The 26,941-nt window shown below is 41.7% G+C and overlaps 3 protein-coding genes across 4 annotated transcripts; all 3 read left to right on the plus strand.

Annotated features, from left to right (window-relative positions):
* The first annotated feature begins 35 nt into the window (after positions 1–35).
* LOC311015446 (serine/threonine-protein phosphatase PP1-beta catalytic subunit-like) lies at positions 36–14,301 on the plus strand. The gene is made up of 8 exons (XM_084012687.1): positions 36–118; positions 4,114–4,245; positions 10,641–10,871; positions 10,969–11,073; positions 11,180–11,251; positions 11,390–11,541; positions 12,323–12,457; positions 12,561–14,301. The coding sequence occupies exons 1-8, from the start codon at positions 67–69 to the stop codon at positions 12,663–12,665; spliced, it is 984 nt and encodes a 327-aa protein (XP_083868813.1). The 5' UTR covers positions 36–66; the 3' UTR covers positions 12,666–14,301.
* Positions 14,302–15,639: 1,338 nt separating this feature from the next.
* On the plus strand, positions 15,640–19,360 carry manea (mannosidase, endo-alpha). Of its 2 annotated transcripts, XM_084012736.1 has the most exons (6): positions 15,640–15,905; positions 16,178–16,284; positions 16,641–17,254; positions 17,806–17,915; positions 18,050–18,126; positions 18,305–19,360. In XM_084012736.1, the coding sequence occupies exons 3-6, from the start codon at positions 16,750–16,752 to the stop codon at positions 18,936–18,938; spliced, it is 1,326 nt and encodes a 441-aa protein (XP_083868862.1). In that variant the 5' UTR covers positions 15,640–15,905; positions 16,178–16,284; positions 16,641–16,749; the 3' UTR covers positions 18,939–19,360. The 2 variants fall into 2 exon arrangements, with proteins under 2 accessions (XP_083868862.1, XP_083868861.1); XM_084012735.1 differs by lacking the exon at positions 16,178–16,284.
* A 984-nt stretch (positions 19,361–20,344) lies between these two features.
* Positions 20,345–26,305, plus strand: fut9a (fucosyltransferase 9a). Its single transcript, XM_084013421.1, has 3 exons — positions 20,345–20,820; positions 22,594–22,856; positions 23,690–26,305. The coding sequence occupies exon 3, from the start codon at positions 23,698–23,700 to the stop codon at positions 24,778–24,780; it is 1,083 nt and encodes a 360-aa protein (XP_083869547.1). The 5' UTR covers positions 20,345–20,820; positions 22,594–22,856; positions 23,690–23,697; the 3' UTR covers positions 24,781–26,305.
* Positions 26,306–26,941: the final 636 nt, after the last annotated feature.

Genomic DNA, 26,941 nt, shown 5'->3' on the forward strand with positions numbered 1-26,941 from the left:
AACAGCGCCTCCCCGTGTCCGCGAGAGGAAGCGAACCGTCCAACACTGTACCACATCAGTTTGAAGATGGCGGAGGGTGAATTGAACGTGGACAGCCTCATCTCTCGGCTCCTGGAAGGTGAACAATTTCAATACAGTCTTTCGTGTTACACACAGTTAGCGGCTTTTGTTCATTACGCATGGTGTAAGTTGTGTTCTGTAACTACCGCGGTCTGCCTCACGAAAACGCGAGGAAATGTGTTAGCTTGTGGGGCTAACGCCAGTCAATCGTAACGGTGTCTCCGGCTAGCTCTGGCTAACGTTTTCAGTTAGCTGGCCGTGTTTATAAACTCTGTCGGCGGTGAACGCCTACATGTATCGGTCTTCGCAGTAACTGCGACGTTACTTCTGGCAAGTCATTTTATGGTGTCGTGGCCACGTAATTAAACTTTCTGCCTCATGTTTTTGCCTTGTTCTGGCTTATTTATTTCTCAAATGTTGCACGGCTGGTTACGTTATGTCGACGGAAGGGCCATTTGTCCTGGCTGTAACGGTTATAACTGTTAAGTACGTTATTGTTAAGTTAGTTAATGTGTTAATCAAAACCATTAACACTGATTTTCACCTGCCCTTGACGTTTAATGTAAAGTTATGTTCCATCTGTGGTGCTGTACGTTGTTGTCATTTTATACTATTGCTATATCTATTGATGTTGCATTATTGAAGAGGGGAATCTTTAGACAGACTGGGTAAAGCAGTATAAATAGCCCCACATTAAAAATTAAAACACCAACATATGGATAACCCTTTCATGTGATATTGGATGCCACCATCACTACATCCCAGACTAATTTGAATTGTTGTGAGGTTGCATTTTTCACTTCTCTGTGTGTTTTTAGTTTCAGTATTGGGCACACGATTCCCTTTAAATTCTGTTAGTATTGGCACAGGTGAATAACAAAACACATAACATTGCAAAATTAGGTTTGAGCTTCTCTGACCTGCCCACAAAAAAACACACACATCTTATCTACAGTTTAAAGTTTGTCATCTTGTGTTGTTACGTCTCAGTATCGCTTATCGTACTTGGCAAATAAAGGGAGTTTTTGTTGCTGTGTGAAGGCTTGTTTTTGACAGAGGGAGGGATGTGCAAACATCATATTGTATTGGCCATCTACCTGTGCAAAGCGAAGGCAGGGAGTTTTTCCTTTTCCCCTGTGATATATCCTTTGAGTCAGGCCAGGCCACAAAATTCAGCCGTCCTTGGCATACTTTCCACCAGTATCTGTGACTCTGTTGGAGGGATGAGACACCAGGATGCCAGCATTGAAACACTAAGATTTGTTATTTATAGTAACCGTTGGAAAATACTGTCACACTGCAGCTGCCTTGTGTTTCTTGCAGTATGTTAACATTGCTACCAAAAAGGGAAAAAAAAAAATCCTTGCTTCACAGTCTGCAATCAACTTCTTGTTTATTTTCTAATCGTGAAACTTTTTTTTTTTTCTCAGATGGAAAGCTTGTTGATCCTTCACATGCTGTGCTTTCCTTGTTTCTCAGCTTGGATTGTAGTGACTTGTTGCTTGTGTTGCTCATATTTTGAATACAAGTTGGACGTGACAGCTTTCATAAGTGGTCAGTTGTACTGTGATCTTGTTGGTGGCTCATTAAGAAAAAAAACAAGTGACTACGTGTGACTAGCCTTATTGATTACATAATCCTTCAGCTTTGTTTTTGAACATGTGATCTTATGCTGGAGTTAGAATAAAGATGTGCAAATAAGTCTATTATGAATTGGCATTTTCTTTGACATTTTCGAGTGAAATGCCACTGCCTCCATGGAACTTGCTTCTTGGTGACTACGACGGGGGTGGTGATTTTTGTTTACTAAATTAGTCTCGATCAGTCCTCTTCAGTCTTGTTGTTGAAAATGCTCTCTGCAATTTAGCAGAAACCAAAGCCAGGCTCTCAAAATGGTCTGTAGGGCCTACCTTTCATTAATTCCGTTTTTTATTTTCACAGTATCCACATCTAGGTTTTCCTGTCTGGTGTACATTATTTCCTCCACGATTTGGTTCATTTTTTTTATGGATATAATAGCCTTTATGTAACAAAACCAGTTTTATCCTTGAACACATGCACAGAGTTACCATAACAGGAGACTAAATGAATTCTCTGCTGCTTACCCTCTAAACCAGATAACTTGAAAGGTCTGACTCGTAAGCCCTTATTTTGCCTCCCAGCATCACATAATAGCTTACTGAATGTTTTGCTGTCTCAGAAAATGTGAGAGTGCTTATTCATTGGAATTAAACTTTGTGAAACACTGTGCCACTCTCTCCAGACACATGGGCAGCCACACCATCACACACACAAACAGTGGTTTGGTTTATGATGGTTACAAATCATTGTCATTGCACCATTTTGGCCTTTGCCCCTCAATGCTCTAAAGAGTGTAATCTCTTTAAAAAGTGCCAGGCTGCAGAAGTGCGAACAGTGAAAGGTTGTGTGTTAAAGCCGGGCAAGGCTAAGCATCCGAGCTTAACTCACTCAGCACTGATGAGGCCTGGCCGTCGAGCGAAGAGCCCCACTTCTGCAATTTCATGCTTCACACCATGGCACATAGCTGTATGAAGCACTGCAGATACTGTAGATGGGTGATAAAGAAAATTGATGGTGTGAAATTAATGGTGTAGAGCAACGCTTGATTAAGGCTGGTGGAGCCCTAGAATAGTTCTTGGCACTTAGAACCGCCATCTGCGAGTCTCCATATTCCTTTAGGTCACTAATTTCTCTAAGATTTGGTTAGAAAGCATGATTCATGAGACAGTGAGGGGTGTGTAAGTAGCATGTGTATGCATATGTGTATGTGTTTGTTTTAAGCTTTTGGAATTGTTCTGCAAAACATCAGTTGATCCATTTTGAACTGCTTCCTGTTTGGTCATTTTAGACTAATCTGTCAAGCCTGAAGGAAACAAAATAATGAAGAAAAATGTGTTTTAAGAAACTTCCTCTCTTACCAAAGAGGCTCACCATCCTCGATTGGAGTCTTTAGTGTGCTTCTAGCTTTAAGGCCATACCAAAAAGCTTAGCTACTACATAATTCCTTAGCCATTGATTTGTTCAGCACTTTTGTTTCCATTCTCAGTGGTTCATATTCACGCAGATTGGTTGTTTGATTTACTTTTTGTGATGTCAAAGTGTGACTTAAATAAAGCTATAGGTGCCACCACAAAGCCCAATTAGGCACTGTTATGTCATCACTATACTACCACTGATAAATAAATAATTAATGATAATAATAACTTTATATAGTATCCTTTGAAACAAAGTGCTTCCTGGTAAAAACAAAATATTTTTAAATCTAAAAATGTAAGATACAAAACAAGTTTAAAATAATTACAAAAAGTAGTTCTACAAAAAGACAATATCTGAAATACTGCTTTTAAGCTTTCAAGTGGGAATGCAGTCTGAAGGGCAGGTGGATGATTTTGAAAAGTGTGTTCAAGGGTTGACTATGAGAACATTATTCAGACTAGTATTTATTTATTTGTATTTCTGCCTTTTATCTACCTTTTGCAAGGGTCACTTTTGCATAGTGGTTGCGTCATACTGCTGATTGTGCGCTTCTTTTTTGATGGAACCTAACTTTTGACTTATGCAAGCAACAAGGTGCCATAAGCATTTTTTTTTATGTATAATCTCACTTTTTTATATCTCTGATTATTTCAACTGCTGACTCTTGGCGACGTTTGCAAGTCTCGCTCTTCTTTTCGTCGTCATAAGATAAATCTGCTCCCAGAGCTGTGGCAGAATGCCAGAAAGTAGGCTTAAGCAAACAGTGCAACTACACAGCCAATAAACCCACACCAGTGCTGAAGATGCAAGCTGCTCTCATACTCTAAGCAGTGGGTTTCTTAAGCATGACTGAGACTTAGCAGCTATGAGCTACAGAGCCATTACACCCACAGCTCATCAGATTTTAAGATTGCCTACCGATTCGCCTGTTTTTCTCCCCGCTAGGTGAAAAATGATTGTATCATGTCCTCTTACTGATGACATTTTTCGGGTTGCAGGTGCTGCTGTGTCAACACTGTTGCTGATAGCACTGACTGTGAATTTTCTCTCCTCCAGTACGAGGATGCCGCCCTGGGAAGATAGTCCAGATGACCGAGGCAGAGGTGCGGGGCCTCTGCATCAAATCCAGGGAGATCTTCCTAAGCCAGCCCATCCTGCTGGAGCTTGAGGCCCCCCTGAAGATCTGTGGTCAGTGTTGTACATTTCTGGCCCTGTTTTAGGCCATTTTCTCACAACCTCATGTTTATTTTTGCTCCCCTGTCTCTCACTCTTGTAATCCTTTGAACTGTATAACATCCCTGTACTGGGACGTTTCTTCTATAACGGGTCAGAAATGAAAGTGTCAAATGTGTAGTGAAGTATCCCGACCGTATGACACTGCCTCAGCTAAGCTTGAGTCATAACAGGTCACTGTTACTCTCTCGACTTGACTACCCTGTAGTTGTTATAGAACAGGGGTCACCAATTCCTGTCCAAATCCGGACCAAGGGAGCACTGCCATCCAGAACGCAACGCTTGTTTACTCAAAAAGAAAAAAATTGGCGCCCTAGTTTGACATGTGACGCCAGCCCATTAGAGCCGTCTGGACCCTATGTGTTGCTCTCATACACTGTGTAGGTTGTTCTGCAGAGAGAACCAGGCAGATGTAGGCAAAATGTGGTGTTATCAAAAACAAGTTATCCGAGCAGAGTGGACAGAAAAGTATGCGTTTATTCTTCCAGCAATGAGCTCAACGAGAATGGTTTGTCTCATTTGCTGTTTGCCGTTTGTCTGTTGCGGTTGTCAAAAGCAATTTAAAACGCCATTGTGAAACTGAACACAGACACTTACCCGCAGCAGTATGAGGTGAGGACGCGGATCTTTAAGTGGTTGTTAAGCTCAGCTCAACCTAAAAGGGCACTTTATGTGTTTTCCTTTGAGGATGCTACATCTTTATGGATAAAAGGAATGTAGGCCTATGCAAATTCTAAGACAAAATGTTTATTGCACTTTGCATAGGCATTTTGTCAGTTTGTGTTCGAATTATTTTGTATCATTTTAAAAGGCGACTTTGTGCAATAACGTTTTTAAATTAACTGATTTAGTCTGGTAAAAGTCATGAAACCTGTATTTGTACATATCAAATTATCCCAACCCAAAAAGGGGAAGGAGGGTTGATTTCTCGACCTATTTTAGTTATAGGACATACACAGATTTTGTATCCCTGTCTTTCACACATATTATGGCCACACCAAATAACATGGAGTCCCTCTCTACAGTTAAAATGCTACCACTATAACACATCTCTGCACACTCCCACATGCTTTATCTCTTTCCCCAGTGTAGCGCAGCAACTGCAAACAACTCCAAACTGTCTAATATATGTACTAGTCCTTGAAAATACAGTACACAAGCACACATATAGTCTTTTACCTACACACAGTTCATTTGTTGCTGTCCTCATACCAGTTTCCTCCCACGCACATTTACTTTGAGATTGTTGTTATGTCGGCCTAATACTGTGTCGACCTCAGATGGCAGCATTTCAAGTGATCAGCGAGGTGATGGGAAGCAGTAATAGTAACCGTATTTCTCCTGAAATGTGTTGAGAGATGTCTGCGTTAGTTTATGAAGTGCCTTCTTCCAGGTAGACCTAACCCTGACTCATAGCTCAAATATAATACTAAAATATGCATGGTATTATTTGCCACTGGGTTTCTTTGTCTCTCCTTTACTTTCTTTGTTTTGTTGCTATAACCCTATCCCCAGACTGATTACTAGCCTTTAACCTACTGCTGTGACGACAGGCTTTCAGAGCGTCACCACATAATATACAGACCAAACAGCCAATGCTTTTAATCATTTACCAGGTCCACATGGATCAGGTTCTGCACGTACTCTCCCTCACGTTAACCTTAATATCACTGGCATACTTTTGCCCAAGTTGGCAGATCCAACACTGTTTACTTCCTCATTCAAACAGAATGTTATAACATTTGTGTGTTGTTGACAGTGGTGTTCCTTGTGCAGTGACATGTATAATAATAGTTGAACCTTCTTTATGAGGATGTGTTGAATTGGCACACGAAAGTCCACAAGCATGCATGCTATGTTTATACTGTTTATAGGTTTGCATTCTGTGGTAGCATCTATCATAGCTCTGTGTGCACTGTTAGGTCTGAGTCCAATAGACTGCCTTTAATTAAGTTAATTACACCTTTTTGAATGTAAATGCAAATTAAGAACTTTCTTACTTTATTATAAAGTTATATAAAAAAATACAAAGAACTACTTCAGCCATATTTTAACAATGATTTCACAGGCAGCCTGTTAATTCTTCCACATTTATTTTATTTCCTTTTGATGTGAATCAGGGGGTTCTATATTTATTCATTAGGAGACTGTTTTTTAAGTCTTAAATCAAACATGTAAAAATACTGCATACATTATTTTATATGGCATATTGTATTTTTTACAAAAAAAATGTAATTCGCATTTTCCTATTTTCTTTAATGCGTCATGCGGTCTACAACAGCAAAGTAGTCTTTATTACAGTAATGGACTGCACACTTGTGCTGTGGAGGAATTTATGGTTTTTTTTGTAATGTTTATATACTGAAGTGTCTCACAGAGATACTGGTATTATTGATCTGACTGCTTGTATTCTTGGAAAAAGTAGCTTTTCTGGTATAGAAAATCCAGGATACGATACCCTGAGTAGCATCGAGGTGCATGGAGAATTGTTGGCAGGTAAATTGTAATCTAATTGTGAGGTCAGCGAAGATTCACACATAATGGCTGGCATACTTGGGAGTCATAAGATGCACTGCTGTGCCCTTTTATTATAGAGTTCTATTCTCACCATTGTTTTTGTATTGGGTTGTCTTCTGAGACAAATTGTGTTCATTTATAACACTCACCTCAGGTCCAGCACTCCTTTTTTCTGCCAACTTTCAGCTTTTTGCTTAGCTCTTTAAACCCCAAATCTCTGCGCTGCTATTCTCGGACTGATTTACAACCGCAGAGGCCGTGCTAGGTAAATAATTCACTGTCATCATACAATTCTTTTTGAAAGGACAAGTGGGGAGCTGCCTGCCCCTTAGAAAGCCAGTGTCGGTGAATCTCTCAAATTCACTTTCAGTCATGCAACTCTTGGCGTGGAATTAAGGATAGTAAAACTAACCCGAGACGCCTTTTCTGGAGGCAGATGTTTTCAAACCGAAAGCCAATCAAATGGTGGTAGTTGATCTGGGTTTAACTGCAGAGCCGCAGCTAGCTCTGCTCATACAAAGTTCACCCAGCTCCTACTGTCTCTGCAGAGATTACAGTCTTTGTTGCCATGTCTCTGTGTTAAGCATTTATTTTCCAAATGTGGACTTGTTCCTGCATTTCTTTTCTGAGCAAACTTCCACTTAAATGAGTAAAAATGAATTGTTTATGCCTCATATCCTTTTTTGTTTTGATGCAAGCAAGAATTATTGTCCTGTGTTGTCCTCTGTATTTACTCAGTACTCTGTATTTACTCTGTTGTCCAGTATGTGTTGCTTTCAGCCTGCCAAGACTAAAAAAGACCTGTTTGTCAAAAACAGTATTTCCATTTTTTATGAAGTATTTGTAGCTTATAGCAGTTTCCAGCTTTATCTAGATAAGCACAATGCAGACATACAGTGTTATCTATGCCCATGAACAAAAAAACAAAGATATTGTTAATTTGCTATTGTGGCAGACTGACATTTAAATAATATTAATTGGAACACAAAAAGGACTGCAAAATCCTATTACTGTAAAACTGAAATCTTGTATAATTCTTCTGACACATGGATCCAGGGAAGTAAATTAGCACCTACCACCTGCCAAATATAGTTTAAATGCTGGCTATGGCAGAAAACAATGTTCAGCTTACTTGCCAAAATGCCACATAGGTTTTCCTTATTAAGAATTTTGCCGATCGCGATTTTTTGTCTGAGAACTGTCATTGAAAGCAACTAACTTTTTTTTTGCCAATGTCCCGAAAAGTGATTTCAACCATCCCGAATCCCCCAATTAATTATGTTATATAACATGCTTAGAGCTAGTATTAGGATGTTAAAATAGGTCATAATTGCCTCAAATAACTGCATTAATTAAAGTTTCTTTCCCAACAACAAAATGTGACAAGATTACATATGAACACATCATGAGAGTGCTATAATTAACCTAAACACTCAATGCTCATTAATAAGGAGCATTTGTTGAAGTCAATCACTCCTTTTTACTGAGTAGATCTTGAACGCATCATTATGCGAGTCAGTGCAACCTCTGTTAATGTTAGCGCCGTTGTAAGCAGAGACCCCGGCAGGTGAGCTGGTCACTGTGATTACTCTTAGCTGCATGCTGGGAATGTGGTCTGGTTCAGTTGGTTGCTACAAGCAGTTATAAGGTTTTTCCTCCGCGGCGGCCGATAGACCAGTGCATCTTAAATCGGACCTCCAAGCAAATGCTCTTGGAGCACTAGTGTTAACAGAGACCAACATTATCTGGAGCAGCAAGCAGTATCTGTTTGACAAAACGAGCCAAAATGAAGTCGCAGGCTTTAGGATTTTTAACTGAGAGGTGGGGTCTATGCATAGCCTTTCTGACCATGGGGACACTTAACAATCTATCACCAAGGCAACCCTTGATTGCTGCTCGACAGACAGCTGATTGAGATGTGTGCTTCCCTGGTTAAATAAAGGTAAAATAAAAAAAACATCTGAATCTGAATCTGAATTAAGAATGGGACATTTGAGCACAAAGCCCCGTTTCACAGCAGCCGTATTGACATGTCATGGCCGGGTGAACATGTTTGTAATTGATTCAATGAATTATGATCTCATTCTATATATCGTGTCACAGCCATTCTAGTGAGCCAGTATGCATAATGCCAGGGCCTAAAAGGAATAGGGCCATAATTAATTAGATTAATTGTACCTGTGTTTACTCTGCAATGACATGGCAAAATGTCTGGAATACAGCCTTTTCCTATCACAACCCTGCATATTATGGAATAACCATGGACATCAGACAGTCTGAATCTGTCAATTAAATGAAACTCTTTCTCAGTACCCTAATTTATGTCCTTGCTCCAAAACTCCCATTTGAATTTCCTTCATTACTCTGTTTTGCATCCTTCGTCCCTATTCCTACTTTCAACGATTCATACTACTTCAGCTTCTTTTTCATGCAATTTGAACTCTCATTCACTGCTTCATACTCATTTTGAGCCATAAACTATTCCACATCTTTTATACACTAACATTCACACCGCAATTTCCCCCAGAAATCACCATCTCTCATTTTAAAAGCCTTCCTGATTTCCTGACTATGTTGCTGGAGCAGTGTGTTAATACTTTAACATTTCCCTCATCAAAGTTTTTATATTGTATTATTAATGTGTGATTTTTAAGTTGTTAACATTGCCAGTACTTGCATCAAAACTCTTGATGGCAAACTGGGGCTGTGTGTCCAGGGCATTGATGGTGAAACAACCCAACTGGCTAAGGCACAACATGAGCCTTAGTATGAGACAGAGCTAGACTTCAAACGTTCAGACTTATACCTTTTAATCATTCATTTGCTCAGAAAAAAAAGTGTGTTTTTGCACGCCATCCAAAGACAGGCAAAAATAAGTACACGCCTGTTGCCATATAAGCTAGATGCCAGTTGTGGTTTTGGTTTGGTGCCTCGATCACTCCATGAAGTAGAAAACAAAATCATGCCAGGCACTCTCATGATATAAAGTTGCAATTTCTGTTGGTCATTTTAATCTCGAGGCCAGACATCTGCACATCTTAACAAGCCCTATTATTTTCAGTTTAATTTGTATTTGGTGCCATCTTGTAATGAAGTATTGCCATAAAAAGAGTGTGGCACATGAATTTGCTTTCTGTTTTGGTCACAATATAGCCTGTCATTATTGTCCTAGTCTTTATGGCGAGGCGCACTGCAGTCATCGCTGTCTGGAACATTTAGCCCAAATTAGAGCAGCTTGTGTCGGCGCGAGAAGATATAAAAGGAAGGAGGTCTTGGCTAGGTGATGAAGTGAGGCTCCCCTGTAGAGATCCTGTGCTTTTGGTAAGAGCTGCTCCGGCACATCACTGCTAGGCTGATGTTAAAAAGAGACGGGTTTGACCCTGTATCCTTGGAGAGTTGTTCAAATTAAAATTAGTTTGTGTGGATATGTGTATGTGCGTCCTCTTTGTGATTAACCTGGATTGTCAGCATTCTCTCCTGTCGGTATTTCCCGCGGGCCATGGCATTGATCTGGTGGCAGTTGTAATGGTTCATTTTGTGCATGTAGAGTTGCTGCTGTAGTTCCAGTAAAGGAGATGCATCGTCATATATATATCCCCACCAACCTGCATGTCTGTGTTCGGAACATCCAAATGGATTCAGGGAGATAGGGAGTTGGTGTGCATATATTCGTGGGAGTGAATATGTGGTTTGCAGATACAAACACTTTTTGCTTATGTTTTATGCCCTGCATTGGCTTTGATGATATTCTGCCATTTTCTGCATCCCTAATCTCTTCCCTTTAGCTCAACTATCATTAATTATTTTCTGTTTGCCTTCTGTCCCTCTTTTAGGTGACATCCACGGGCAATACACAGATCTACTGAGGCTGTTTGAGTATGGTGGTTTCCCTCCAGAGGCAAACTACCTTTTCCTGGGTGACTACGTGGACAGAGGGAAACAGTCCCTGGAAACCATCTGCCTTCTGTTGGCCTACAAGATCAAATACCCAGAGAACTTCTTCCTGCTCAGGGGCAACCATGAGTGTGCTTCCATCAACCGTATCTACGGGTTCTACGATGAGTGTGAGTTGAAATAAACCCTCACCCTGCACATATACACACAAAACAGCCCTGAAGCACATATAGTGAGGTTTTTATAATGTGTTTTTATGTGTTCCAGGCAAGCGCCGGTTCAACATTAAGTTGTGGAAGACCTTCACGGACTGCTTTAACTGTCTCCCCATTGCTGCTATCATTGATGAGAAGATCTTCTGCTGCCATGGAGGTAAGAGAACTCCCCTGGTCCCAAATGTAGACCGGAACTTATTATTCCCCGGTTCAAACCATAATCGCAGTAACTGTAAAATAACCTCGCTTATTTTCTATGTTAGGGCTATCGCCTGATTTGCAGTCGATGGAGCAGATTCGCAGGATTATGAGGCCAACAGACGTACCTGATACAGGTACTGTGTGTTTGTGTGTGCACGTAATTACTTGCATAATTACTGTGTTACATCAGCAAAATCAGCTGGCTCTTTAGCACCTTCTTTCCTCTACCCTTAATTTTCTATCTCTATCCCTCCTCTCCATGTCCATCTCAGGCTTGCTGTGTGACCTTCTGTGGTCCGACCCAGACAAAGATGTACAAGGTTGGGGAGAGAACGACCGCGGGGTCTCCTTTACCTTCGGAGCAGATGTGGTCAGCAAGTTCCTTAACCGCCACGACCTGGACCTCATCTGCAGAGCCCACCAGGTAATTATGAATGGAATGAAGGTAGAGATAATTGATGTGGAGTGTGTGAAACACATTAAGTTCAAGGCAAGCAAAATGACCTATGATATAGGACAAATGGTAAATGGCCTCATTTATATAGCGCTTTTCTCCAAAGCGCTTTACAGGAATGACTGACATTCACCCATCCACGCACACATTCACACACAGACGGCGGAGTCGACCATGCAGGGCGACAACCAGCTCGTCAGGAGCAATTAGGGTGAGGTGTCTTGCTCAGGGACACCAGGCACTCAGCTAGGAGGAGCCGGGGAACGAACCGGCAATCTTGCGGTTGCCAGCCAAACGCACATCCATTAGTTTGTGCGTATTTCGGCTGATGCAAAGACACAAACACAAGAGCTAAACCGCATATTAATATTCCTTGTGCAGCAGTGTTGTCCAGTGGATGTCTCTTTTCAACCATCAACTTAATTTAGCACTCAGTTCTAATCAGGCAAAACGTTTGCTGCAGTAGGTAGCATATAGCTACTTACTGCAGGTAAGCTACTGTTTGCATTTGAGACACTAGCATCTGGTATCTTTACCCGATGGATGACTAAAGCGATTATCAACATCGGAATGTATAACTTTTCTATAACACATTAGTTATTTCGGCACTGCGTTGGGCATTTCATATTGATTCAAGTGTGGGTGGTTATAGACGCTCAGCCACGGTAGCAAAGTTGGATTCTAGCTGAAGATCTGTGTCTTGGTATTGATCTATGTAGGCGGTGAGATAATGTCATGTGTCTTCTAACAGGTTGTGGAGGATGGATATGAGTTCTTTGCCAAACGCCAACTGGTCACACTTTTCTCTGCTCCAAACTACTGCGGGGAGTTTGACAATGCAGGCGGTATGATGAGCGTTGACGAATCCCTCATGTGCTCCTTCCAGGTAGTCTGAAACATAAGACTAATTTCCTGTTGATATTTGACTTAATGTGATCTCAGGGACACTTACACATGCATCTTCTCTCTGTGTTTGTCATTATTTAAAGATCCTAAAGCCCTCAGAGAAGAAGGCCAAGTATCAGTATGGCGGCGTAAACACTGGTCGGCCCGTCACCCCGCCCCGCACCACCCAAGCCCCCAAGAAGAGGTGAACGTACAGCCTTGGCTCTCCCCCTCCTTCTCACCCTGTCCGCCCCTGGTCTGCCATCACGGCAACCCCTGTAACTCCCCTGTATAGCGAAGATACAGGGCTTATCTAATTGCCCAAATCTTTCTCCTCTCTCTTCCCCACTCACCCACCTCCTCCCCATCTCCACTGACAGCTCTTTTCTTAATGTGTATGTGTACATAAATTTGCTGTGACCAATCTGTTTTATGTTTTGCCTGTTTTTCGGTATTTTTGATATTATTAACGGATAATCTTTCGTGGTTTTACTTCCGATACCATTTGAGGGTTTCTGAGGTTCTGTGTCGTGTGTGAACGGGGGCATGGTGACTCGAGTTCGAAGAATGCTTTTTCAGTTTAACAAAAACACAATAGATATTGAACATTGTTTTGCCTTGACCTCTCAAAAACCAGAGAGAATCCTTCGATTGTGTTTGCATAAGACTGAGGTTTCAGTGCTAAATCTACATTTCCTACGTTCCGGTTTAACCGTTTAAACATATTGCAGCATATGTGATGCACTTGCGGTTGTTGTAGAGGCGCACATTTTTATATAAAAGTGCACCACCCCATGAGTAGAAAAGAATGTGAATAGACCGACTTGAATGAAAATATAGAGGATAAATCGGATGCTGCTGGCAGTGGACATGATCTCCCTAAACCACAACGCCCTCTGGGCATCAATTCTCCACCCTGCTATAACTCTCTTTTGCCTCCACACCCTCACAAAACACAAGCCACTGCTCACACACAAAAGTATTGACATTTTCCTGGGTCTATTTATTATTTTTCCCATCAAGATAATTCTCCCCATATAATCCTCTTATCCTTTGGATATATGGTGTACTAAAAGTGCTTATAAAATTGTCCTTTCTCAGTGTTTGTATGAAGAAGCAGTTAAGGACAGAACATATCTAACTGTACTGTTTGCAAGTTTGCAAGAGTCTAATGTATCTTAGCCGTACATTGATTAAAGAAAAACAACAACATAAAAGCAAGCTTCACATAATGCTCCACAGTATTTGAGTTGTTTAGTGCTGTGTTCATAGAGCACACAACAAAAAAACACAATGAAGGAAATTTGCTCTTTGATGCTTTTAAGTAAAATGCCAGCTATGCTCCTGTCACATCACTCAACCTGTTCTGGTACTGAGTATGAAAACTGGAGGAGTCAGGAGTGGGTGGCAGGACCAGGCCGTTATGCTATGTGATAGTGATGCCATCTGGTGTATAAATAGAGTAGTACAGTACAAATCAGATTGCAAATTTCAAACTAGACGCTTCAGGATGGGCTTTCTTCTCAGCGTTGCCAGTAGATGATGCTGTCATTCATGACAAGGGGGTGCTGGCAGATAACGACCCTTTACTGCAAATAAGATGCAGTTGGACCTTTTGTGGAAAACAGTTGCCTCTTTTCTTTCTTTCTTTTTTTTTTGCTCTTTGTGATATTCTTTCTGTTGTATATCTTTGTTCTCTATTCACATTGTTTACTTTTTATTCACTTAATTTATTTCCTAATACTTATAATAAGAAAACAATGAGGTGTTACCAAAAGCTGTTTTGCAATTTGTACGAGTTTGTTTGAAAGTCTATAAATTCAATAAAATGGATGGAAACCAAAATTGTTGTTGTTTTTTATCGATGGCTTTGCGTGAATGCATGTCAAGAAGTTTGAGACATAGCAGAAGCTACTTTTCGTTACACTTCTTTTTACTGGTAGACATTATTGAAAAGCCAAAGGAATGTTTCTCTCCAGCGTATTCAAGCCATTGACACTTTATGCAACTGGGCCCCGAAGACGCCTCTTAGCCCAGTTCAGAGCTCGGTGCATCGGCCCTGAATACAACCAGAGGATCAGCGGCAGGAGAAAACATGGAGTACCCAGGTGGAGGAAGGACAAGGTCCAAGCAAATCCGATCCACAGTCCCACTTTTAGAAGGAGCAGAGCGTAGTAAATGATGCTCTCTCGGCTGAAAATAGAATTGACCTGGGGAAAGAATTGAATGTATTCATTTAACATGCTTTTAGGATGTCTGTTAATTTTAGTATGTGAACCAATAGCCTGTCTTGCCGAACCTGTACTTCCTCTATCTCCACTGGGTCAGTTGTCATCATGTCATGGCTCTCTTCAGACCGGATGTAGGGGATCTGATGTGACAGAGTCTTTTTTTTCTTCATTCGGCCAGAACACTTCCGTGGCTGGAGTTGTTCCATCGTCAACAGCAACCTGCCTAAGTAGACGTTTTGTTTTGAGCAGTTCATACAACTTTGGACTATTATAAACCGAAATATTAAGTTCAAACAGATCCATCTAACTGATCAAGCAAATAAGCCTAATGGCATGACCGTTACATTATTAGCAAAGCTCAATTACACATAACTGAATATAAGTTTTTAACATGAAAACAAAATTAAACAGATGGCGAGACAACGAATGCTTTTAACATACATAGAATAATGAATCAATGTAGAAAGAAGTTTGAGGGAAGCCTATACATATTTTATAGCCATATTTATCTAAGTAAATTTCTCATATACTTACAATCTGCTCCGCCTGATTGTAGAAATGAGCATGGGTGTTTTTGTTGTTGTTAGCAACCTGCAAAATGAACCCGGAATGTTTATTTTCGAAACAGGAATGTACATAAAATAATAATACATAAATATATGATGTACTTTTATGTATTTTTATAACATTTGTTTTATTATAATAAGTGATTCTTATTCTTATTATTATTCTTATTATTATTATTATTATATTAACATAATTTATCATTTTGGTGCAATACACCTTCCCAAACGGATGGGGGCGCCATGGCTTTCATCCGATTCAGTTCAACTGCCTCCTCGACCGTCTCTGATTGGACAGGACTCGGCGCGTGACATCAGCTTCCTATGTATCATAGATGGGTCACAGTCACTGCGCAGTCGCAGTCGGAGCATGTACAGATCTACGGCGTTTTTCGGAGCAAGCTGAGAACCAGAAGTGCAGGTTGTGTCCCGTCCTCCGCATCTCCGTGCAACTAAAATAATTTATGAGGAGTTCGCCGCAGCTGCTAGGACAGTTGATGTCCGTGACGCTAAGATATTGTATTTCAATGGCCCCCGTTTTAGCACTGAGACAAGAGAATTGTTCGACTGTCGGAGAATAAAACTAATATTGTGTCAGTCACCCTTGTTCCTCAATTGTGGCTGCTGTTGACACGTCCAAAGTTCACCAGCACAGGTAGAGTTGAAGTAGCTAACGTCGTTAGCTTGTTTGTGCTTTCTTTATGCGTCGCTAAACTGTATGCTAGTAGCTCTATAGCACTGTTAGCTAGCTCTCTGTCAGGGTTGTTACTGTACACCTGTCATAGTGTGCAGTCATTCAAGACAACCATAGCTAATACTCTCTCTCTCTCTCTCTCTCTCTCTCTCTCTCTCTCTCTCTCTCTCTCTCTCTCTGTCTCTGTCTGTCTTCTTTTATTGTCTGTTTTTTTTTTGTTTGTTTTTTTGCAGGTTGTTTGCATACATTTCCCAACCAAACGGTTTTTGTTTGCCCCACTTTTTAAAGTACACTGAACGACAGCTGCTACTGTTAGTCGACCTACATTAACGATTAATAGGCAAGTGTATTGATCATCTCTGACCCATTTAAGCCTAAAAATATATACATGTGCAGCTTTGCCTTGTCGCAACACTACAACTTATCTTTGGGGTTTGAAATGTTGATCAAACAACACAAGACTTTTCATGACGTCACATTGAAGTCTAATAATAATACATACAATTATTAGTCGAAAAAATAATTTGTTAGTTGCACTCTTAAACAACATTTTTGGACTGTTCATGGGAAATTCTGATGGGCAATTTTCACTATTTTCTGACCTTTTTTATAGACACATGATTAGCTAATTAATCACATAACTGATAGTTGCAGACCTAATGTTTTGCAAATCTGTATTTCCTTATATCCCGGCAGGCTGAAGAAAAAACTCCCTGCCAGAGCTTCAATGGCATCCTGTCCACAAACAGCCCGTCGCTGCCGTCTAAACAATGACCTGTGGGAAACCTCAACCACCAACTGAAGTATGGTGAGGTTAAGGCGCAAGTCTTGGATCGCGTTACTCACTTTGGTGTTGCTCGTGCTCATAGTGACGGTGGTGCTGAAGGCATTTACACCAGAGGACTCTCTGATCAACACGCCTGCTGGTGTGGAGCTGTCCCGGGACAGAAAGAATGAGAATCAGATCCAGAAAGAAAACAACAATAAACCCGACCGGACCAAAATTAATGACTCCGCTCAGTCGGACAAACTGGAAGCTGCACTGAGGAAGTTCCCTCCTCCGAACTACTATGTCCATGCCTTCTACTACGCTTGGTACGGGAACACCAAGTTTGATGGCAAATACATCCACTGGGACCACCCGCAGCTGCCACACTGGGACTTTAAGGTGGCTCAGGGGTATCCACAAGGGAGGCACGTCCCACCCGATGACATTGGGTCCAACTTCTACCCCTCCCTGGGGGCTTACAGTTCCAGGGATCCCTCCATTGTAGAGTCTCATATGCAGCAGCTACGCACAGCAGCCATTGGTAAGAAAGAGATTACCTTAAACTGTGCAGGACATTAATTCACATTCTCACTTTTATGTTTTCCAATTAAACGATTACTGTGATATTATGATATTGTTCGAATCTGATGAAACTCTACCTACAGTATAAAGCTAAAAAACTAATTTATTATCATTGCTTATGGTTAAACTGTCAATAAACAATGATATTAAGTTACCACCCACCCCTATATTATATATTATGATGCACGAATGAAAATCAGCAAACTGGTTGTTCACAGCTCTTTTGTTCACAGCTCTTTTGTTATTCATATATAACCCTATAATACCTTTCAGTAGTCTCACGTTTCAATTAATTATTAGCATTTTATTCTCATTGTATTAACAAAACTTGGATGTTGTGATTTAACATAGTTAATCTATATTTTGAGTGATATTAGAACAAATATTGTCAGCATTTTAATTTCTGTATAGTATATAAAGTCACATTTAATATCACTGCAGTATTATATTCATGAACAGTCATGCAAGTGTTTTTCTTTCATGTTTGGACTGTACTGTGTTTCTACCTAGGGGTCCTTGCTGTTTCCTGGTATCCTCCTAATACCCATGATGATAACGGTGATACAGTGGATGACATAGTGCCTTTGCTGCTGGAGGTGGCACATAAATACCAAATTAAGGTCTGTATGAAGATAGTAATGAGCTTAATAGTTCAGAGTTCTCTAAAAGATTGAATATTCTGAAAATAACCAAAAAAAAGTACCATTCATTTATGTAAGAATGTTTTGTGTTGTGGTCATTTCTGTGTTTACAGGTAGCGTTTCACATTGAACCATACAAAGACAGAGATGAAGCCAACATGTTCACTAATGTCAAATACATCATTGATAAGTGAGTGCGTTTCCTCAGTGTTGTCAGTCGAATGTTAGCGCCATAATATTCCCTTCCTCTGGAAATCATTCCGTCGTGTTCCATCACATGAATCAATAATTGTCATGTTCGTATTTTTTTAATTTCCCTGCCTTTTGTTTTGTTTGTTTATCTTGTGCTCTACACCTCCTCTTCTCAGATACGGGGATCATCCTGCTTTCTTCAGGTACCGGACGAACACCGGCAAGCTTCTTCCACTCTTCTATGTGTACGACTCGTATCTGATGAACTCGGAGCAGTGGGCCAAACTGCTAAAACACACAAAGAGTAACAGCATCAGGGATACCCCGTATGACGCCATCTTCATTGCCCTCCTGGTTGAGGAGAAACATAAGAGGGATATCCTGACTGCCGGTTTCGATGGTGTCTACACCTACTTTGCTACTAATGGGTTCTCCTACGGGTCCACTCAGCGGAACTGGGACTCCATTAAAGCTTTCTGCGAAGATAACAACCTGATATTCATCCCAAGTGTGGGCCCTGGGTACATTGACACGAGCATCCGACCCTGGAACTTGCAAAACACTCGCAACCGCATCAACGGCAAATACTATGAAACCTCACTGAGTGCTGCGTTACAAGCCAGGCCTGATTTCATCTCCATAACGTCTTTTAACGAATGGCACGAGGGGTCTCAGATCGAAATGGCAATCCCCAAAACGAGTCAGACTGTTTATCTGGACTACCTGCCCAATAAACCGGCACTCTACCTGGAGATAACTCGCAAATGGGCCGCGATATTTGGCGGCGAGCGAAGAAAATGGCAGGATTAATCTGACTGAGAGCCGCGGCAAACGTTTTATTGGTGGTTGTGTTATTAACTTGAAAACTAAATGAAGTTATAATTGCAGAATGCACTACAAAATGCAAATGATTAATCGCTCTGTGAGGACCAATGAGCCAATTGAGTTTTAAAGCCACAGGGCAAGTGGACTAAATTATCTTAATTTTGGATGCAGTAATAATGTGTGTGTTTTTTTTTATATACACTTGGGTAAATAATTGATAATTTAACTGATGTCTTATTACTTATGTTTACACAGCCTTCATCATGGGATCCGTAACGTAATCGGCATGTTTTATCACTAACCGCATGTTTTTGCCGTCCTGTAATCTGGGCCATCCATTCATTATACCTCAATATGAATAAATAAAGTGCACCCTGGAAAGGAAGGACAGGAAACAAAGCAGTGTGCTGGTATAAAGCTGTCGCCTTACTTTTCTCTCAACTCTGCTTCAGCCCAAAAATAACACAAGAAGAAGAAGCACGGCATTGATGTTTGAAAAGATGTGCCAACCTAAAAAGCTGAGATGACTCCAGGACAGCGGTTCGGTTGTTGAAAAGGGGAAACGAAGATGCTTTTTACCTGCAGAATAGTTGACCTTTTAAACTGTTGAGCACCGTGTTCACCAGCTGGTTGTTAACTTTGCTCTGCTCGGTGCTGAGTCGGCGGTCTGCATTGGGTTTTTAGAGCTTTTAGTTGGAACGCTGTGGGCATTTACCACTCAGAGAGGGGGTCTAATGAAAGACTCTATTGAGCTGCATTATGGGTATTGGAGGATCCATTGTTTTCCATAGAAAACTTAGCTTATTTCACTTTAACAGTTAATTAACAAAATGTATCTTTCTCTCAAGTAACTTTACGGACATGCAATAATAAATTGCAGGGGAGCCGAATCAAATGATGAATGAATTATTCAATAGGCAGGACTTGTGATGATTGTGATGAACGGTTAAAATGGTGTTAATGGTCACATTTGGAAGCTTAAGTGCATCTTTGTATGATCCATTTATGTGAATAACGGAGTTGTTGTGGGAAATGGGGTGTGCTTACTTAAATGCTGTGTGATTTAGTGGTTGTGTGGTCATAGTTCAGCATCACCAAAAGACACTTGGACCTCCTGTTGTTTTGTTATTAGGACAGAGAGGCATGCAGGGGGGAGGGAGGAGGGGGCTTTTGGTCCACAGCAGCAATGAGTCACCTGTTTATTCAGAGGAGAACCTTAAGCAGATGATTGAAGTGTAATAAGCTTGCATCCCACACTCTCTCTCTCTCTCTCACTCTCTCTCTCACACACACACACACACACACACACACACACACACACACACACACACACACACACACACACATTGGAGCTCCGCCACGGCCTGCAGCTGCATTGACGGTAAACAGAGCAAGGTAGCGCATGGGCAGCCAGCAGGGAATTATTCCACATCACATCACTGAGCATCCATGGCGTCCTCACACACCGAGCCATGAATTAAGTGTGCAGGCAGGACTGGGGGTAGCCGGCCGCCAATTCTTCCTTTCTTCCTTTTTTTTTTTACCCTCCCCTCCTTTTTGAGTGTGTGTGTGTGTTGTTGCAGCCATCATCCTTTGCGTCGGTGTGCAGCAGCGGGGAAGACTCGGCGCACATTGCTACAGTAGGTATCTTCCCCCCTCTCCCCCTATCTCTCTCTCTCCCTCTCTCTCCCTGGATCAAGACGATGGATGTGGGCTCATCCGGATCTATTCCAGCAAATACGGCGGACGGGCGCGATTTTTTATTCCAAACGCATCCGCATCTTCCGTATGTTGCAAGGTGTCTTTGAACGGGACCTTCGGAGGAAATGAGAAGAAAGGTCTATTTTGACTCACGCCTGTCTAGATGGTGAGTGAAATGCATGGCTTTTTTTTATTTATTTATTTATTGTTATCATATCCCATGGCTGAGCAGCCGCTACCTGCTTTTGACTGCAAACCCTCGCCAGCTAATTAGAAATGATGTCTCACTGCAAATTCACTGACCGGCGCCTTCCCCGTTTTTTTATTTGTTTTTACGTCACGTTAGATTTTCAACGTTTGCACTTCAGGGGAACGTAGCTGTGTTTGCATCGCACTGCACTGTGGGCTACATGTTTTTTTTTTTTACAGCAGCATCCTCTTACGCTATTATTTATATTCTTCGCGTTTTGTTGCGCAAAGGGGGGAGGGAGGGGGGTAGGCAGGACACATGAAATATTCCAGGGAATCTCGACATTCTCACCAACTTGCATGCGGAGTCACGCCTCAAGACAACCATTTTACACAGCGGACCCCGTAGCATCACGTTTTAAAATGACCTTCGGTGGTCGGTGGCTGGAAACCCACTTCTCTCACCTGGGATGGAGGCTCCGGTTTTCTAATCAGCGCGTGGCCTTTTTCCTGACAAGAATTCGCATCAATCAATGTGGGAAATAGGTGTGATTTGATTTGCAGGACACGAGCTCTTCTCCCTTTTGCCCTTTACCTGTTATTAGAAGCACATCAGTGGTTTTGATGCATGTCTGAGATTGATGATATCTGTGTGTGTGTGTGTGTGTGTGTGTGTGTGTGTGTGTGTGTGTGTGTGTGTGTGTGTGTGTGTGTGTGTGTGTGTGTGTGTGTGTGTGTGTGTGTGTTTCCCCGCCTCTCTCCACTCATGTCTAACGCTGCAGACTACTCACTCAGCGGTGCTCTGTGTGTCCCAAATACATCACAATGCATTTCAAAACCCCCCAGTTGTGTTTATTTAAAATCCGAATTGGAAAAAGAGCTCCAGGTCTCCATTTCCGGTGCAGGGATGGAAAAGAGAGCCACATTACAATCCTCTGACCTCAGCAACATCCATCACCATGGAGACACTATAGCCATACCTCATCGCCTGCATATTTAATGTCGCTGATTTTTGATCTCCTACACTACTGTACACATCAGCATGGCTGAATGTGTGCCGCATGTTTGACAGCACGTTAAGGTACGCTTCCTTCTGTTAAAGCACAGAGCTTATCAGTGCCGCTCACAGAAAACATGTTACAGCTGTGTAAGAGGATTTGCCTTTACGTGAAAATGTATTGATACCGCAAGCCTTTAAAAGGAACACACTGAGCCGGCTCTTATGTGCACCTAAGCCACTGCTGGGAGAGATAAAAGGATGCTGTCGGGCCAATATCATTCCCCACATGTCATATTGGACGGATAACAAGTTGAATCAGTGTTGGAGCTTGTCTTATTGGTCTATATGATCTTCATCGATGGATGGAATAAGGTCTACTCTTTATTCAACGTGCAGGTGTGTTGAGCCCCAGAGAGCTGCAGAGTCAGGGGGTCTTCCTACTCCCCTCAGCCTTAAGATGGCAGCATTCTCTTACACTACACAGGACATGCCCAAAAAACTAATAACACATCCACGCTTAACAAGCAAATCTGAAATAACATCCATGATTAGCTGGCGATTTTGCAATAGCTTTTGCTGTTTTCATTTGATTTCCCATCTGAAGGGTTTGTTTGTGGAGCTAAAGCTCGCCGTCATGCACGTTTATTGCAATATAACCTCACATGTGTGCTTTTTTCCCCAGTGGTGACGTTCACTCTCTCCGGAGCCCTAATTGATTCTCTCTGATTCTGTCTTTCTGCTCACGTAAAGGAGGCATCATTAAGAAGACCTGTGCATTCAAGATTAAGCGCACCTCGTTAGATCATTAAGGATCATTGTGAATCTGCGTAAGAGCAAAGGGGGGCGTCTCTTAGCTGTGACCCCCTTTTTTTTTTTTTTTTTTTTTTGTGGTCTATGAGCACTGAATCACAAAGAAGATTGATCCCACAGTTGACCCAATGTAGGAACTGCTCCCTCCGATTCCCACAACCTCCACTCTTGCTTGGATTTCAGCATTCAGTCAAATCCACCAGGTTTGTATTATAATGAGCCTGAGACATGACACATTTTACTTTTGCTTTATGAGTGTTTATCCAAAGTAGTGGGTGCCTTACGCACGGCCAACTGTGTTTAATAGAGGCACTAATGATGTTAATGTGTCAGGGTGAGAGTGTAGGTGGAAGGCCACCAAAATCTGACAACGCCACCTGGGGAATTTCACCCCAATATCTTATGGAAATCTGACAAGACCTCAATTACATACTGGACAACGCAAGTTTGTTTAACTGAGATAAGACAGAGACGTTCCAAAGTAAAGAAAAATGTATTAATTGAAGTGAAATAATGAATAATTGAACACGTCTGTGGAGAAGGGGGTTAATAACGAAAATGGATCAAATTATGAAAATATAACAATTTTATTTAAGTAGTCTTTGGTAAACACAGTAAAACTGTCTTTTTGAAACACATTCCAAAATCAACAAAAAGAGTGGACAGAAGCCAGCTAAAGGAAGGCAGCCTACTTAAGGATGTGTTCCAGGAGTGCAACAACTTACCCACCACGTGTGCGCATGGCAATCGGCAATCACTCCAAACTGTGCATCACTGCAAACTGTCTCCTGGTGAACTTTGAAACTAGACAGTGAGGGAACCAATGTGCCTAGCCTCCACTATGAGCCGACTAATGCCACTAAAAAGGAAAAAAAGGTGGTGGCTTGTTTCCCCATCACATTAAGAGCCAATGATCCAGTATAATAGACGTCATAAACACATGGTGGTAATGTGCCGTACCTGTGCGTGATTCGTCATTGTATCCTGTTGATCATGACTGGCTCTTTCTTCTTCTTTGCTGTCCCTTTTTTTCCAGGACAGAGTATGCCATCTGCACCTTTCCACAGAATCTTACGACCCCTTCTGCTCGGCACGTTCGTACTGGGATGCTTTGTGACTCTGTTTTTGATGTATTTTAAACCATCCACCAGCTGGTTGTCGGGTCCCGTGGAGTCGACGGCGTCCACGGACCGGGTCAAGAGCCTCTTCTCCACCAAGAGCGACAAAAACGTGACCACCGTGCTGATCTGGCTCTGGCCCTTCGGACAGACCTATGACCTGGGCGTGTGCAGCTCCCTCTTCAACATCGAGGGATGCCTCATCACCGCCGACAGGAACCTCTACAACAAGTCCGATGGGGTCGTCATCCATCACCGGGACATCTGCACCGACCTGTCCAACCTGCCGCCGGTCCAGCGACCATCCTTCCAGAAGTGGGTATGGATGAACCTGGAGTCGCCGTCGCACTCCTCCCAGCTGCCTGGGATCGAGAACATGTTCAACCTGACTCTCAATTACCGTCAGGATGCCGACATTGAAGTGCCTTATGGGTCCATCGTAGCAGCGGACGGCGAGGAGGACTTTGTCCCGCCCAGCAAAAACAAGCTGATCTGCTGGATTGTGAGCAACTGGAACCAGGACCACGTGCGGGTGAAGTACTACAACGAGCTGTACAAACACATCGAGGTGCACGCGTATGGACAAGCCTTCGGGGAGTACATCTCTGACCAGGACTACTTCCCCACCATCGCCAGCTGCAAGTTCTACCTGGCGTTCGAGAACTCCATCCACAAGGACTACATTACTGAAAAACTGTACAACCCGCTGTCCGTGGGGTCAGTGCCGGTGGTTCTCGGCCCGCCCAGGCAGAACTACGAGAACTTTATCCAGGGAGACGCCTTCATCCACGTGGACGACTTCACCTCGCCGAAAGAGCTCGCCGACTACCTGCTGCTCTTGGACAAGAACGAGGAGATGTACCTCAGGTACTTTGAGTGGAGGCGGCACTTTAAAGTAAAGAAAGCCTATTTCTGGGCAGAGCACACATGCCTGGCTTGTGATTACCTGCGTAGGCACAAGGAGTACAAGGCATTCAATAATCTCGATAAGTGGTACTGGGGCGGATAGTGCTTTGAAGGGCTATGCAGCGCTTTTTTGTTGTTAAAGGCAGTGCTTTAAGTAATTAATATCCTTCACTTAACGAATGAAGGTTCTTTACTGTTGTGTCCAGAGCTCCCAAATTATGGTTTTCTATTGGTTCAGTGGCCCAGTGAGACATCCATCTTGTTTTTTTGTTTTTTTTATTTGCAACCAGTTTTGCTAAGCCTTACTTTGCCTTTTTGTGTTCTTCATTTGTTCTTTATTTTTTTATTAAATCTAAAATGCACTACATTTGTTATTTCAACCCATGCTTTGCTTGATATTTGCTGCTATTTTTTTTATTTTTTTTTTTATTTTGTTTTATTATTAGTATGAATGCTTGAATGTATGGATGTTCCTGTTTAACAGATAACATTCACGATGCAAAGATGTTGTTTTTCTTTTATAAAATATCACCCTTTCATGAAACGGACATCAGAATAGTGTTGGCTGCAGAAAGAGACTGACGTAAAAAAAGTGGAAATATTTATGTAATATTTATTCAAGTGAGGCATTATGTAATAAAAAAAACAATCTCATCTGTGATAGTGATGCAGTCGCCTATGCATTGTTTACTGAACTCAAATGTGAAAGTAGTTCAATTGTGTCATGTACATATTGTGTATTTTTGGAATTATGTGGCTGTCTTTTTTTTTTTTTTTTCTCTCTTTCCATATTTTGTAAGTTTGCATTTGCACTGCTAATCCTGATCCCACCTTATCTTTACATATGTACAGTAACACAGACGGACATCGTGACACCGGTAGACTCCGACAGCAGATGTGACTCTGCTCTTGCGAGAGGGAGGTTACTATTTTAATCGTGCTGTGAATTGTTCATTGTCACAATGTGATGTGTCACCATGCAGTCGGATCCCGCGTGGACGATGATAGTACAGTACGCAGTCGATGTGAAACTCCGAGACACCTCATTATTCTTTTTTTTTTAATTGAACACAGTGATGGGAAAGAGCACAAAATGAACATATTGCTGAAGCTATTTTTGGCTGTGCATACTGTACTGTCATCCCACAATGTGATGTTAAATATTTTCACTGATCTTTTTTTTTTTTTCAACTATTTCAAGCAGATGTGGGTGGGAGCGCGTGCGAATTAGGATGAAATCTCATCAGGTGAGATCTGCCCACGTATTTGGGACTTAAATATGTGAAAGATGTGGAATGGTCAAGACTAAGGCGAGATGATCCAGGTATCTGTCTTTGAATCATCGTGTGGGCAGCTAGAGGTTGCATGTGAAAGATATTTTTCTGTTTTGTTGTTGTTGTTGTTGACGACACTCCTGTTTACAGTCGTGTGGCTCGCCAGCCAACCTACACCACTCAAGATCACACTGCAAAAAGCATCAGCATCTGTCGATGGCATCTCTTTTTAAATGTTGTCAGAACTGCTAACCCACTGAACAATGCATTTCAACAGCACTCAGCAGCTATTGACATGACGGTTGAGTTTGTACAGAACAAACTGACGAACTGTGCAAAAAAAAAAAAAAACAAGTCAACATTTTATGCAAGATGAGCCGGCGTCTTCTTGGTCAAAGTACTCAAAAGTGTTTCAGGTTATTAATATTATTATTATTATTATTATTATGATTATTATTTTGATATTTCCTCACTGTCAAAGGGACCATTGATGTAAATTAGGATTAATTCAATTATTTTTCTTATGGAATATGGTTCCAATTGCCATAGTGGAAACCTGTATATAAAACCTTGTCATCTGGATCAAACCAGCCCCCCCAGAGATCATTCCTGTATGTGCACCAGACTGGAGAGAAACTCCAACAGTGTTTTGGGGTCTTGGTGGGGAAAAGAAACAGTATGTTGTATATATTTTTAATGTTCAAATCTCTTTATAACATGCAAGCGTTGCCAGGCAGCGAATGTGATTAATCACTGCGCTCTGTAGGTAATGTCGGTGCTTTCAAGAGGCTGTGAATCAAGGCGCTAGGAGAGAGACACTTGAAAAGGGCCGCCAGTGTCAGAGGCGAGAGTTATGAAGGTGTGAAGTAGATGTTTTCATCAAGGGAGGCAATTTTACACCAATTTATTATTTTCCCTTTCTTTTGTTTTATTTTCGGATGTCCTCCTGTTGGTACGACCCAGTTGGAAAAAGTTGTGCCGATAGGCAGC

Source organism: Eutrigla gurnardus (genome assembly GCF_963514095.1).
Source record: "Eutrigla gurnardus genome assembly, chromosome: 7".
Lineage (NCBI taxonomy): Eukaryota > Metazoa > Chordata > Actinopteri > Perciformes > Triglidae > Eutrigla > Eutrigla gurnardus.